The 15,537-nt window shown below is 43.3% G+C and overlaps 2 protein-coding genes across 3 annotated transcripts; one reads left to right on the top strand and one right to left on the bottom strand.

Moving 5' to 3' along the window:
- Window positions 1–452: 452 nt before the first annotated feature.
- fkbp1b (FKBP prolyl isomerase 1B) lies at window positions 453–10,622 on the bottom strand. 2 transcript variants are annotated; one of them, XM_030720853.1, is made up of 4 exons: window positions 10,383–10,619; window positions 9,643–9,690; window positions 2,189–2,301; window positions 453–1,215 (listed from the first exon to the last, which is right to left on the bottom strand). In XM_030720853.1, the coding sequence occupies exons 1-4, from the start codon at window positions 10,417–10,419 to the stop codon at window positions 1,087–1,089; spliced, it is 327 nt and encodes a 108-aa protein (XP_030576713.1). In that variant the 5' UTR covers window positions 10,420–10,619; the 3' UTR covers window positions 453–1,086. The 2 variants fall into 2 exon arrangements, with proteins under 2 accessions (XP_030576713.1, XP_030576714.1); XM_030720854.1 differs by lacking the exon at window positions 9,643–9,690 and having other exon boundaries at window positions 10,383–10,622.
- Window positions 10,623–11,663: 1,041 nt separating this feature from the next.
- wdcp (WD repeat and coiled coil containing) lies at window positions 11,664–15,528 on the top strand. The gene is given in 15 exon segments (XM_030720855.1): window positions 11,664–12,312; window positions 12,314–12,340; window positions 12,342–12,383; window positions 12,385–12,456; window positions 12,459–12,590; window positions 12,592–12,625; window positions 12,628–12,645; window positions 12,648–12,716; window positions 12,719–12,985; window positions 12,988–13,166; window positions 13,168–13,242; window positions 13,244–13,307; window positions 13,310–13,588; window positions 13,732–13,845; window positions 14,531–15,528. Coding segments are annotated over 15 exon segments (2,196 nt in total). The 5' UTR covers window positions 11,664–11,682; the 3' UTR covers window positions 14,725–15,528.
- The last annotated feature ends 9 nt before the right edge of the window (window positions 15,529–15,537 follow it).

Raw genomic sequence — 15,537 nt, 5'->3', positions numbered from 1 at the left:
AGCTATAACACCTTCCTTTCTTCTGGGAAAACTTACAAGATTTTTGGAGTGTGTCTGTGGGAATTTTTACCCATTTATCCAGCAGACCAATTGTAAGGTCCCACTCATGTTCAGCTCGTAATCTCCATACTAGTTCATCCCTTTATGGACCTTGATGTCAGCAAAATGTTCCAAAAACGCTGTGCTGTTTACCAGTGTACTGCATCACACCTTCATTGTTTTGTAGAAATAGGCAAGGCCAGTATGTCTTCCACATCTTAACTTCTGAAAGATCCCAGATGCGATTAAATATACGGTTTTGCAAATCATTTCATTATGTTTTCATAAACATTTTACACAACAGGGAAACAGGGTTGCACTACACTCCTGCACACTTCCAAGAATAGATGCCTTTAGGAGGTAGTGATCACTCACTCACAAAGGACACAGACTTCTTAACATAGTACATGCCACTTTATTCAAGAGTTAACCAAACTGTCATAGTAGCAATTGCTCTTAAAGAGTTCTGTACAGTATTGGACTGGGTTTGACTGTATAGGGTACACTTGCAGTAAATGTTCATGAGGATTATAAAATATACCAAACATAGCAACATCATTCCAAGCATTCAGCAGGACAAGCCTTTATCAAAGTGGCAATGCAGACAGCGGTATATAATGCCCAGTTAATACAGAGTAGACATTGTACTTTTGACCCATGTACCCTCCCCTCCGTTGTTCAAACTGTAAGGCAATATATGTTTTGATTGCAATGTAGTACGGCTTTTCAAAGAGAACGGATTTCCTCTTGGATCAACAAAATTTACAACATTAAACGAAATTCAACAAAAAAAGCATATGTAACAAACAAACCAAAATGTGTGTGTGTGTGTGTAAAAGTCTTGTACAACGTGAACATTTCCTTGCGGTATCTAGCTTGACACGTTGGCAATGAAGCAGCAGGCGATACGTTTATATACCGAACTGAAGAAGACGACTGTAAAAACAGAGAAAACGAGCGGGTGGCTCGGGTACGGTCTCCCTGGGGAAACGGGTTACGGTGAATGCAGCCTCGTTAACCTTCAGCCTTTGCGTTCTAGCCCTGGCATCACTCCAGCTTGAGCAGCTCCACGTCGAAAATAAGGGGGGCGTTTGGGGGGATGACTCCGGGGTGGCCTGTTGTTCCATAAGCCATGTCTGGTGTGCAGGTGATTTTAGCCCTCTGGCCCAGGCTCATCTGCAGCACAGGTGAAGAGAAAAAACAAGCCGAATATTATGCGCATCTTCTTGTACTTTACATCTACGCCCAAGAAGTCCCTTATCACAGAACACATTTTGACTCGTAAAATAAGGTTCTGCTCAAGTTTCCCAGTAAACAATAACAGTATGACAGCTGGCAGGTGAGCATAATACCAGGAACCTGAAACTGAAGCAGATATTTGGAATTCAGGGCTTTTGTTTGCATGTCCTTGTGTAAGTTTTATACCTACGTACATTACATACTTCACTTGGTGGCACAAAAAAGTATTTGGGGGGGGTGTTAATCATCTTAAACATGATCCCCTGAGTACCCTCTATCCAGTGCTGGTGGTTCAAATGTCCACGCTTTTGTTTTTCAGCACTGACATCTGCACCCAGCACACGGAAGGTGACTCATAGCTATTTGATTTACAATTCAAGATCTGCAATGCTTTCATACAGTGAGCAGACACCAGTCCCAACAACAACACTGGTGTTCTCTAATTTGAATCAGTGGCAGCAGGACACAATGCATCTATGGCTCCCGGTTCCAACCAGGCTGCAGGCTGCTGCTGAACCCTGAACCCACCTAACATCATTCCATCATGCAGAAAAATAGAGAGAATTCTAGTTTAAGAAAAGCGTAACTGTAAATATCTCCACTATTGTTTCCCTCTGTGTACATTCTGTGGTTGCATCATACACAAGCTAAAGGAAGGAATGTGATATTAAGCTCCAGCAGCTACAGCACGATCCACCCCTTTCACACCCTCACTCTCCTTGTCGCTGACCACTGCAGTACATCTACCACATTGCGAACACTGAAAACTGCAGTAGCTCAACTGCTCGCTTTGTGAAAGCACCTTCATGAATAGCAACTAACTGGTAGGTTTGATCGATTAAAACCTCACGGTATACGTGAATGTACTTCAATCTGTACTCAGTACATGGCCTTGACATTCCTCTGTTACCTGTGCTACTCCTTCTTCCCAGCCCTTGATGACCTCATTATGGCCAATCTTGAACTTAAAGGGCTTGTTCCTGTCTCGAGAGGAGTCGAACTTTTTCCCATTCTGCAGCATACCTGTCAGAGAAACATATTAAGAAACTTTAGAGGCAAAATAAGGACTCAGAAGTACACACTGATAATAGGGGTGTTTTTCACGGGCACAGTTAACCCGCTGCTATAACTAGGAATTTTTCTAGTGGGATTTCTTATCTTGGGTCTGTTTCAATTACTCAAATGAACAAAGGGAATGTGAATCAGGAAGCACTGGCCTGGTTTAGTGGATTATTTTTAAAGTTAACTAGGCCATTGCTTAACTGTATATAGACCACAGAGATGAAGGGGTAACAAAGGCAAAGCAGTGCAGGCCTCAGCTCCTTGAACAATGACTGACCATTCAGGCATGACAATTACACTGGGGCCATTAAACTCTACTAAAGGCATGAAAACACTGGCTCATTTCATTAGCTGCCACCTCAAGCAATGCTCTTCTAATCTGATAAGTCCTGAACTTTGGGACCCTTCGCCAGCCAAATATGCAACAACAATAAGGTCTTTTAATGTAGTTTATTTACTCTGCATGTGGAACAGGAAACATGTAACTGCAAACAAAGTTCAGAGATTCTAATAATATAAGAGAATAATAACAATAATAATAATAATACACTATCATTTTCGAGGTCCTGTTGTATTATTTTGGTTCACCTCTCTGTCATAATTAAACAAGTGGGAATACTTGGAATTTAAAGGTGGTGTTAGCTGAGGTTTAGTTATGGTGTCTTGCTCATCCAGTCATGTGAAAGTTGGTACTGTACTGCTTCTCTTTTTACACCCCCCTTCCCTCCACACACACACACACACACACACATACACTAAACTTAGAAGGTCCATCATTTCTGAGAAGTCCAGTAGCCCAGATATGAGCGGGCTGGGCCTGGTCCAGTTGCGGAGTCATCAGGTTCACACACCCATGCAAATACCACCTGCTACAGGGCATTCGAGTAGCAGAAACACAAAACCTTCTTGCAGAAAACTCGGTTCAGTTTCTAGCAGCAGTGCCTGCATGTTTAAGGAAAACACTGATGCAGATAAAACCCTCAATGTTGCATTTCAGTTAAACTATTGAACATTGTACCCAACATGTATTAATTCAATGCAAACACCCATACTGCTATAACAGACACACTTACAGCCAATCGTTTAACAGGTGTTGTCTGGCTGTGAGGTGGAACAGTGGTGCAGTGGTTGGCACTGTCCCCAGTTAGCAGGCTGGAGCTGTTATGTGAGGAGTTTGCATGTTCTCCCTATGTGGGTTTCCTCTGCATGCTCCGGTTTCCTCCCACATACACTATAATGCCAAAAGTATTCAGTCACCCATTCACATCACTTAATTCAGGTGTTCCAGTCACTTCCACAGCCACAGGTGTATAAAACCAACTACCTAGGTATGCAGACTGCTTCTACAAACATTTGTGAAAGAATGGGTTTCTCTCAGGAGCTCAGTGAACTCCAGCGTGGCACCGTGATAGGATGCCACCCGTGCAACAAGTCCAGTCATGAAATTTCCTCAGAACTAAATATTCCACAGTCAGCTGTTAGTGGTATTATAACAAAGTTGAAACAGTTGGGAAAGACAGCAACTCAGCCAGTGGATACTGAGCTGCATAGTGCACCGAGGTCACCAACTTTCTGATGAGTCTTTTGCTACAGACCTCCAGACTTCATGTGGCCTTCAGGTTAGCTCAAGAACAGTGCACAGAGAGCTTCATGGAATGGGTTTCTATGGCTGCATCCAAGCCTTACATCACCAAGCACAATTCCAAGTGTTGGATGCTTCTCTGTCTGTCATTCTGATGGATGAGTCGGGGTTTGATGGTTGCCAGGAGAACGATACTTGTCTGACTGCATTGTGCCAAGTGTAAAGTTTGGTGGAGGGGTTATAGTGTGGGGTTGTTTTTCAGGAGTTGGGCTTGGCCCCTTAGTTCCAGTGACAGGAACTCTTAATGCTTCAGCATACCAAGACATTTGGGACAATTTGATCCTCCCAACTTTGTGGGAACAGTTTGGGGATGATCCCTTCCTGTTCCAACATGACTGCACACCAGTGCACAAAGCAGGACCATAAAGACATGGATGAGCGAGTTTGGTATGGAAGAACTTGACTGGCCTGCACAGAGTCCTGACCTCAACCTTATAAAACACCTTTGGGATGAATTAGAGTGAAGACTGTGAGCCAGGCCTTCTCATCCAACATCAGTGTCTGACCTCACAAATCCACTTCTCGAAGAATGGTCAAAAATTCCCATAAACACTCCTAAACCTTATGGAAAGCCTTCCCAGAAGAGTTGAAGCTGTTATAGCTGCAAAGGGTGGGCTGACATCATATTAAATCCTATGGATTAAGAATGGGATCTCACTCAAGTTCAGAGTCTGGTTGTTGTGTTTCTGACGTTCCAAACACATGCTACCAACAAGGAAGTTGTATAACTATCAACACAGATATATCACCTGATATACTGGCTCCATCAATATATCAGTCGGGCTCTAGTCCGAACACAGAAAGCCCATCTCACACAGGCAGCTAGCTCACTGTCCCTTCCAGCCACAACCTTCACCAGGGGAGGTCTGTCGACATGGAGCCGAGCTAAAAGAGGCCCAGGTGGTAGACCTGTCCTGCTTGTGAAACCTGCATGAAAGCTGTAGGGAAAATCACAGGGAAGTGCAACTGTGGGCCTCCAACTTAACCAAAAGTATGCTGTGTTAACATGAATCTGGGGAAAAAAAAAAAAAAGACACAGCAACAAGTTGCTAAACAAGTGGCTTATAATATTTCAGAATGATTTTTGCGAATTGCAACACTGTTTGAAATTTATACTATATGAGTAAACTGGACCTTATTTTATGCAATATGCTGCTTCCTTCAGAGCTCACTGCAGCACACAGAGAGAGCCACAGCAAAGCAAAATCCCAAACTACTCGTATCACTGCTCTGTTATCACTCTTTGTACAGCTGAGCATGGGTGGGGTCTTTGCAAGAATAAAGCCAGGCCTGACCCTTCCTGAGGTTGGCTCTCAGTCTCTCTCTCCTCGTAAGAGGCTTTCACTTGTTAGTGGCTAGCTATAGTTGCAAAAAAGCCATTCCACACAGGGGTGGGGTTATTTTTACTTTGTTTACTGTATCCTGTCCTGCCCCTATCAAGGATGGCTGCCAGCACAGTGAGCCCCCTGGCTCAAATGTGGATGAAATGAGATGTGTGTAAAGCTATCTGTGTATGAGACTTACATGTGTTGCTGTTGCACACCTGCGGGCACAGACATTCTACGTAACAAGAGTCTTCATCAGTCTTCATTTCTATAAACGAGTTACTGGGGATAGATGGGGGGTGTGACTAATTAGAAGTAAATTAGTTACTGGAGCCTCAAAGTAATCCTCAGTGATGAGTTACTGCTATAATGAAGTCCAAAAAGTGTGCATTGAGCTCGATATGGAGGGTCCTAGTTCTTTAGTGGTCCTCATTAGTTCACTTGATAAATAATAATGTGCTACAACACCACTTTCATATGTCTCCTCCTGCCTTGTCTGCCAGGTAGGAACTGCATAAAGATATTCTATCTATTCTCATAAGGCAAGAAGCCTGTGAAGCACTCAGACAACTCAATAGTCAATGATTTTCATCAAAAGCTTTTCTCCTCATCTAGAAGCTGGACATCAGCTTCCCGTTGCTTGCTTAATTCTATGAAAAACCAGTTAATCACAACACTCTCCCGTGAAAGGAGACTTTGGCATCTCCTGACGCACAGCTCAATGCTTCACCCCATCTATTTCTGGGTCAAACGTGTATAACCATGAGGTCTCAGCTTCTGTGTGTTCTATGGTAAAGTCTGGAGCACAAACATGGTAAGGAATGATGTCCGCATTTAGGAATGACATCATATCCAGCACGAGCTTCCACAGCACATGCTTTGCGTCAAAAGAGACTACAATGCCGTTCGTCTTCGTAGCCTAGCGCCAGACCTCATCAATCACAAAACCTCACAAGCTCCTTTTGTTGTCTCATATTGACTGACATCAGATCTGCTTCCATTTTCTTCCTGCAGCAAAATGAGCTTCAGACTGCAGGACTGCAGCTGATAGAGCTGCCGCTCCATGAGCAGGCATGACAGAAACAAGAATGCAAGACAGGATAAATTATAGGAGGCCCCGAGCCATTACCTTCCTTGTGGAAATGACCACGCTGCTAATTCAGGCGACTACAACTTTCACCAGAGTCAGAGGAGGGTCACGCGCACATCTGAGAGTCAGTGTGCTTCTGGCATGCGTGTATCTGCATATTTAAAATCCCAGAGGTGAAAGTGAGAATCAAAAATGGTACAGCGGTGAGAATGCGTGAGGAAGACTCTCTAACAGAGCGGTTTCAAATCCCAATATGTATTGGGAAATCACTCTCTCTCCTTACTTTTACTGTTTGCCTTTGCTATCTGGAAAACTAACACCAGAGGAGGGTGGAGTGGAGGGTACAGTCTGTGTTTCTGCAGCGAGAGCCAGCTGGATGACTTGGGCAGGCTTATGTTACAAATCCACAACTAACCTGCATTACCAGTATTATTCCTTTTTGGGGGTGTCAGCTAATCCTGTCTTTTAGACTTTAGTTAAAACACCTGTCTTATGGACCTTACATCTTCATTAGCTCAGTTTCTTCCAAATCGCTTGGTAACTACCTCAAACTAGTTGAATATCCTAATAAAACTGGATTAACCAAAATGTAAAATAAATAATTTGTATTTTATTTTTTGCCAACAGATTTATCAAATGTAACCAGGTTAACATAATAAAAAATTCAGCACGAAATAAAAATCAAAATCTAATCCATCATTGTGTTACAGGTGATTTGTTTATGAGTCCATAAAAACCTTGATAGGAGGAACATCTTATATCAGTTCATCAGATTATCAAACAAATACTCCCAGTTTATCCACATAAATCACATTCTTAGCTAATTTCCTGGCTTGTGTTCAGCACTAAGTACAGCTCTAACCTTAGTTATATTTTGCAAATGCACTTCCTGTGCTGATTCAGATCTATATTTATAGGTTTTTTGGTGTTCCACTGCTAAAGCCATGCTTTGGCTTACCTCTGTATTTTTGTGTTGCACTGCAAAAAGCACAAGCGGCAAATGAGTAAATTACCTCAATAAAACAGACAGAATGTAAAAAAAAAAGAGCACACATTGCTCTTGTTGTTGGGGGCAGCTGTGGCTCAGGTGGTAGACCTACCATCTGCAGTGGCAGTGAGGTCCTGGTGAAGTATAAAGCTTAAAGGGGACCCATTATGCTCATTTTAATCCCCCATGTTTAATACTTGGACGCAGCTAGAGAAGCTCTGCATGACTCACAAGTCTAAATGAGCCTTATTTTAAGATTTGAAGTACTAGGGTCCCCCGTGGGTATTGGACGACCAGGATGAACCGGTGAAATTCTCAGCCTGGCACAGTGCCAGGTGATCAACTGCTGGCTAGAACCCTGACCTTTCAATACTAAAATTCTGAAAACACCACGTACTTATTCGGGCAAATTCCAGCATTCTTGGCCCGGACCGGAGACCGGTCAGTTTCACGCATGCACGTCATCGCGCACAGTGGTGAAGTCAAATAGTCACATGTACACTCACAGCCACAAACTAACATGTCGTTAGCACGGAAGCTCTTAACTTAAAGTTCTCCAACGTAAGCTGCAAGAGAACCACCACGAAAACATTTGTGAAAACAAACCTAATCAGCAGCCTCGGTATGAGCATCAAAGGATCAAAGCAGCTAGGAGGAAAATTATAGGGATGAATGAAAAGGGTTGATTTCCTGTTATCTGGTGAAGTTATAAACATGCTGGGAAATGATGTAAGTTACTATAAATCTGCTGTACCTGCTATTGTTTGGTAAGGTAAAACCAAACCTTCATTTTCTGAAGAAGAAGAAGAAGGCCACCCATAGGTACCGGAAAAACTACACTACTGCAGGTGCTGCAGTAGCTCCACCCCGACTCACTGATAAGAAAGGCAGTAAGAGTGAGGTATGGAAGTATTTTGCATTGTTACCCTGAAATACACATTTCCATTTTTCTGAGACAGCTGGCATTGCTGTTGTGAAAGTAACTTTGTGCCATAGGCTAAAAATGTTAATGTTAGATTAGATTAGATTAGATTAGCTATCATGACCATTTGCCCATGTTTAATGTGAGAATACACTATTCTAACTATGCATCCACCCACCCATGATCATATCTGCTTATTCAACAGTAGAGATAAAGAGAGCCACCAACTGTGGACCAAACCCTGATCATTCAAGACTCTAATGTGCAATGAGCCACATCTCAATAGTGCAGCTTTACAGCCTGAGATGTATAAACTGAAATTAGAAAAGTGGATGCTCCCCAGTTCTAGACGAGAGGAGACACAAACCCAGCCTCAGGAGGTCACAAGCTAGTCTATTTCCAGTGCCAGACCCAAGCAGATAAATGGGAGCATTGCTTCAGGAAGGGCAGCCAGCGTAAAATCTGTGCCATGTCAGACATGCAGATCCATCTGCTGCGGCGACTCCTTGGACATAAGGGAGCAGACGAAAACCACCATTACTGTAGTAGGTGATATCAGAAATCAGGCTTAAAGGAAAATGCAATAACTTTCCCCAAAAGAATTTAAAGCACAGCATTTATTCCATAGTTGCCCTGCATGTTTTGGTCTATAATGACACACATGCTTGTCAAACAAAGCTGTAATTTTTAATGTAAAGCTAAACACTAATCATTGTTCAGCCACTGTTGTGAGAGATTAGAACAACCACATTAACCCATATCAAATGGTGGAAATAAAGTCCCAGAGCTACAACATGCAATCATATGCACATGTACACTCAACAAAAAAATACTTACAAACTCAAATCAAACCTGTTTACTATGGAAACAATGACTGGAGTGTGTACAATTACCTTTATAACCACATAATAACCATGTGATACTCAGACAGTCAACAGAAGACATGCCAACTAGGTTTGTTTACTTTCTGTCTGACCTAGTTGTCTGGACTGCCAACCCGAAGGGCACAGAACAACCCAAATTTATTTCCCAAAAGTCTTACTGTCCCACCTAAAAACTGGGCAATCTGACAAGAGACAAACAGGAAAAACGGAGCACGCCCGTGTGCGTCTGAATGAGTATGTGCACGTCAGCACACCCCAAAATAGCAAATTTCTCCTACAGAAAAAAAGCAAATTATTATTTTCTGGTTCTGTGAGCAACTTGCAAGTATAACCAGTACACACAATCTGTGCACAGTGTTACACAGATTGTGTACATTTTGAAAGCTGGGTGTGCTGATGACAGAAAAGATACAAAGAAGAAAAAAAAAAAAAGGGAGGGGAGGGTAGTTACCTATGTAATGAACAACACATGTTTGGCCTTTCTTTGGAAATGTTCTTCCTGTTAATAATGGAGAGAGAAAACAAGTGTTACTGTGTATTTTTATACTCTTTGAGGCTGGCAGGTTAATCTTGTAATTAGCCTGACAGTCTCGTTAGCAAATACAAGGTTCAGTCTGGTGGGAGGTGCTGCTGCCAGGACTGTTGTACACTCCTTACACCTTCAAACATACTAAAGGGAGATATGCATCTTTCATCCTCATGCTGTAACTGTAGCCTGCAGGCATTTTTTTCCACAGTAATTGGCTCTCAGATGCACTTTAATTTATTAGCGCCTATAGGGGTATGGTAGGTCTACCTTACCTAGCCCCCGTTTGTGCCTTTCACTCTGAGCCGAATGACTGGTAACACATGAGTAGCTCTGTATATTTGATTACGTGCCAATTCTCAGTTACTTTGAGAGCTAATGCTCAATTTTAAGACACTTGAGGAGGACGGAGTTTGGCAGACTTCACTCATTTAACAGGATGGAGAGTTCTAGAAAGGTGCCGTGCAGGCGCCGACGACTTTAACAGTAAAAAACATAAACAAATCAGGGGGTTGCAGAGCCCCAGTTATATCCAGAATACTACCATTAAAAGCAAAAATTGATGTCGATCTAACAAAATCTGAATGGCACTCCGGAGAACTACCGAGCCCCAACACCACTAGCACCCCGCATCAACGCACACACGGGCGAATAAATCAGCTTACCATCACCGGGAGATATTGTCTCGACCTCCACGCCCATGGTTGTGCTACTTCAAAGATGAGCTATGAAGCATACAGCCCACAAACCTCGCTTCTGTTAAAGCCAGTGCTACCCTTTTGAGGCTGCAAGTCAGGCTTTATCGGCAGAAACCAGCTATTCACCGACCCACCGGAGATAGAGTCAACCGCGAGAGAGCAAAGATACTTTCCGCTTTGCAATGAGCCAGCGTAGAGAGCGACAACTCCACCACGTACGTCGTCTTCGGCTGTGCAGACGCTTGCGCCGCACGGGGGAGTGTGATAAATTTTAAGTGTCTAATGACAGTTTAATTTTCATTGTCTGGTTTGCTATAGTCTTTATCAAGTTAATATTTATCTATTTACCTATTACTAAATGTGAGTTATTAGGGCTATAAAGCTAGCTTTATTGGAAAGTTGAACTACATGTCCCACAATGCACCGAAACTCTCGGTTAGTTTTGCTTCCGTGTCATTTAGTGATGAACGCTGGGCACAATTTTTAACCGGCAAAACGTGAATTCGCAGATGGGAGAGTTAACTTTCACTGTTTTATACAAATTCCTTGCGAGGTGGTTTTGATTGTATAAGGTATGCTATGTTTTAAAATCTATGTTTGTGACGAATTTAGCGTTAATTATGTGTTTGCTCGATGTATTTTTAACGGTAAGCAGCAAGTTAATCTAGCTAGTCATTCCCAGTGTTTATGAATTGAACATGTGGCTGCACATTTTAACCGCATGTGTAGTAGCAATCCATAAAGAAAATTTATTTTCTGAAAAAATGTATTGCATTTAATATGCTTCAGTGTTAATATGGTGTTGCGATTTTAAGTCTAATTTTAAGTCTGTTGCAGTTTTCTTGATCTGTTGGCACCTTACATTTTAAAAACGTCTCTATTTAAGAGCCTAATGTCCTCGAAAGTAATCACGGCAGTTTTTCCGAACCTAAAAGAATAAATACGATAGTGAGGCACGCTTATTCAACGCATACTAATGCTAATACCCTTAGGTCCTAACAGGGCCCGTGTGTTGTTAAGGTCATCAGGCGTAAGCAGCTATAGGTGTTCGTCACCACTGCCTCAGGCACAGGGGGATTAAAGCATGTACTTGGAAGGAGACACAAGAGAGGCTTTTGCTATTCTTAATCCGCATAGGTAGCAATAGCCACTCGTCGTAAAGACTCATTTAGAAGAGGTACAGGACTCTATTATCAATGTTAACTCTGTGACTCTTTGTTTTTTGTTTTTTTTCTCTTGTTGGATAAGCTTCTTCATACTTGCCAGGATGGATCTTGGTAAGGCAAAGCTGCTCAGGACAGGTCTCAACACACTGCACCAAGCCATTCACCCTGTACATGGGATTGCGTGGACGGACGGCAAGCAGGTCTGCCTAACATCTCTCTACTTTATCAATGGCAGCGTGAAGTTTGGGGATACCAATGTCATTGGGCAGTTCGAGCATGTATTCGGACTCTTCTGGGGCCCGCTGTGCTGCTCTGATTCTCCCGCTTTGCTGGCTGTCCAGCACAAGAAGCATGTTACTGTGTGGCAACTGCAGCTCAGTGCTCTCGAGCAGAACAAGTTGCTGTGCACGCAGACCTGTGAGATGAGCGAGCCTTTCCCGTTGCTCTCTCAAGGCTGTGTTTGGCACCCTAAACTGGATATTTTAGCTGTGCTGACTAAGAGAGACACTTCTGTGCTGTTTTCTGTCAGGGTGGACAACAGGAGAATCAAAGCAGATATCAAAGGTAGCGGACTCATCCACTGTGCATGCTGGACTAAGGATGGCACACGCCTGGTGGTGGCTATAGGCAGTGCCCTTCACTCCTACATCTGGAATGACATCCAAAAGAGTCTGGTGGCCTGTTCTTTCTGTCCCATCTTCGATGTGGGAGGCTATATCTGTGCCATTGAGGGCCACAGGCGAAGCTCAAGTAGCTGTTGTCTACAGAGCTGCCGCTGGATAAGATATGTGGGTTAAATGCTGAGCATAGCATTCGACTTACCAACTGAGACCGAGGCCCTGCACAGCCAGGTCATGCCAGATGATGACAGCCTTTCTGGAATCGAGGGAGAAGATCCTTCGAATCAGAAAGGTCCTTCATCCCTAGCTCAGGTCCCCTTGATCTTACCCATCTCTTGGCGAGGACACCGTCGTTCTGACCCAGCCACCTTATCCACTTGCGTCGCAGAGGACACTGTGACAGGCACCGGCCAGGACTCCTAACACTCATTCTGGTCACCTATGAGGAAAGGTCACCACCACTCGTAAAGTCAGCATTCCGGGGATTTTGGTCCCAGACATTGTGGCTTTTGATCCCGTGGTTCCACAGTTGCAGTTGCTTCAAACACCTGCAACATGGTTCTTGTCTACTGCATCACAGCCTCTGCAATGCCGAACATACAGCAGATCTCACTGCAGCAGAATGAGAGGCCCAAAGGAGTCTGCTTCCTCAATGAGAAGATTTTACTGTTAATGGTGGGCAGACAGAAGTCCAATGACCCTGCCTTCCTCCCGTCTGCTAACACTGATAAATACATTCTTCATCTCATAGCCAAAGAGTTGATGTACGATGGAGAGTCTCCAATGTCTCCTGTATACCATCCCCCTCTGCTCACAGCCATGAGTCCACCTCTAATTTCTGCACAGGTATTAGGAGGCACTCAGAGCACCTGTCAAAGGATGACAGAGAGCGCCCAGGATAAAAGAACTTGGTACTGCCTGGAAAGGGAGTAGTTTGTTCGCCAGGGAACAGGCGAAGATTGGTTGGAGGAGGTGAGCACCAACACTGCGGAAATATCAGACAGAGCCCCGTCCAGTGCCTCTTCTGTTACTGTGGAAAATTTTTGACATAGACCACATCAGCCGCATGGCCAGCCTGGCAGTGGCCGGACAGGTCAGCAGAGATTCCGCCGGGCCAGTTCTCCTCGCTTTGAGACGTCGGACAAGATGCACTCAGAGCCGACGCTGCCTATGCCCGAAAAGACTCCTGGCTCGGGCAAGGAGCGTGCAGTGGAGCAGCTCGTTCATAACATGGAAAGACTTTTTACAAGATTTACAGAAGTGCAGCAGTGCCTGACAGAAATCAGAGATTACACTCAGAATGGGAAAAAGGCCACGATCGTCTACCCCCAATGCCTGCGAACCCCATATGTCAATGTCACATGCCAGGTACAGTTTTACATGCAACGTTTGATAGCCTACTGTAGATATATCATCTACAGTGTTTGTACGGTTCAGTGCAGGAATAGTAAATCTTGCTGCAGACGCTAAGGACAAATCAACTAAAATTCTTTCTGTCATATTCCTTTCTTTGGGCTCATACAGAAGCAGTGTCAGAAAATGTTTTCATCGATGAGCGGAGGCCAGTGCTGCTGTGTGACGGAAAGCTGTGTCTGCGTATCCTCCAAGACCTCTTCAACCTAACCATTGTGGAGATGATGTATGGTATGTGCAGAAAACTAGATTTTATGTCGGTAGGCCAACAGAAACAAGCTATTGCAAATATAATGTGTCATGCTCTGCATCACTCAAGATTTCTCTGCTATTTGTTTTGTGTCATTTGTGCATTTAAACCCTGAAGTGGCGTTTTCTGGAGTGTAAAGCAGTATCTAAGCTTCCTTTGTGTAAAAGTGTGTAAAAGCCATGTGTGCGATTGACAGTGTCGTGACACAACGTGTACAGGGTTAAGTAGTTAAAACCACTCTGAGGAAATGTCTTATGATCCTCTAGCGAGGTCAACTGCAAGTCACCAACTAAATGTTCAGATCTCTAATTTTGCTCTTATTGGCTTTATTTACCATCAAGGTGTCCCTTCAGAATGCTCCGTACTTCATAAGAAATCTAAGTTATTGCAGTCAGTTGTAAATTCAGGCAACTTGTGGTGGCATTGTTCCTCAGGTAACATCTGTAAGCTATAATTAGAAGTGATTAAAAGCCTTGGTCAGATTACAAGGTCTTAAACAAAAGAAGCTTACTAGCATTTAGAGTTTTGTTGCTGTTGTAGCAAAGACTGGCTTTTTTGAACTGAGACAGCACAGTTCTAGCTCTCACAAAGTACCGTTTCCAAATTACACTGAATTTAGAAAACCATGATGAGCCAAAAGTCCTATTTGTTTTGTCTTCTTCCCAGGACCACTGTGGATTGTACTTGTGGCAGATGCAGATGGCTTTGTGCCTCTAACATTTAAGCCCAAAGAGGAGCTCACAGTGCGGAACGGAAAGCGGAAATCAACCCTGCGGACTCCCGGGAGTCCAGAGAACTCTTGCCCATCTAGTCCAGCCCCCACCCAAAGCCCCAGCACAACCACAGAGGCCTCCACGTAGCAACTCCTAACGCACACCTCAATATATGGACTCACAGAGCAATATCACCTCTGTTACCGCAATATATCTGACTGGAACATCCAGAGCTGCAGTGATGAAATGGATCACAGCTGTATAACAAATGTATTTTTATGTGTGTTGAAAAGGTAGCCATTCCATAAGGGCCGCCCATTGCACTCCCTGCAATGTTTACATTGTCTCCTTTAAAAAAACAAGTCTGTGCAGTTCAGTTATTTATTGAAGCAGGACGTGCTGATTAGCAGTCCAGCAACAGTGTTGAGTATGTTTTAGATGTGTTTGAGTCGTGTTTCCCATTGTTCTGATGTCCTCGTATGTGAACAAATAGAGGCTACTGAAGAAGTCTTATTTCCATCTGCAGAAGCAGATCTATGAAATTCAGGGTTTACACTTACAATGTCAGGTTTAGCACTTTATCAGCTCAAATGTTGAATTTAACCTTGTATTGTATCCCCCTGGAATTTTAACATGTTCAGGAAAACCCATTTGACCACTAGAGGGGGCAGTACTCTACAGAAACTTTTCTCTTGTGGTCATACCCTTTTTTTTTTAGGAGTGCTGTGGTTTGTTTTGGATGTCCAAAGAAAGGTGTATTTGGGCAGCTTTCTGAAAATTATATTTGTATGTGTTATTTTGCATTGCACAACCTCCTCAGCAAAGATCCACAACACCCACTGCAAAGCACTCTCTACAACATTTATTCATTTAATATCATCAAACCTTTTGTAATCATATATTATAAATAAATAACAGCGTTGTAGAGCTAAACACAGCAAATAATTCTATACATTCATT

The sequence above is a fragment of the Archocentrus centrarchus genome, chromosome 24 (assembly GCF_007364275.1).
Source record: "Archocentrus centrarchus isolate MPI-CPG fArcCen1 chromosome 24, fArcCen1, whole genome shotgun sequence".
NCBI lineage: Eukaryota > Metazoa > Chordata > Actinopteri > Cichliformes > Cichlidae > Archocentrus > Archocentrus centrarchus.
This window is presented reverse-complemented; position numbering and strand designations above follow the sequence as displayed.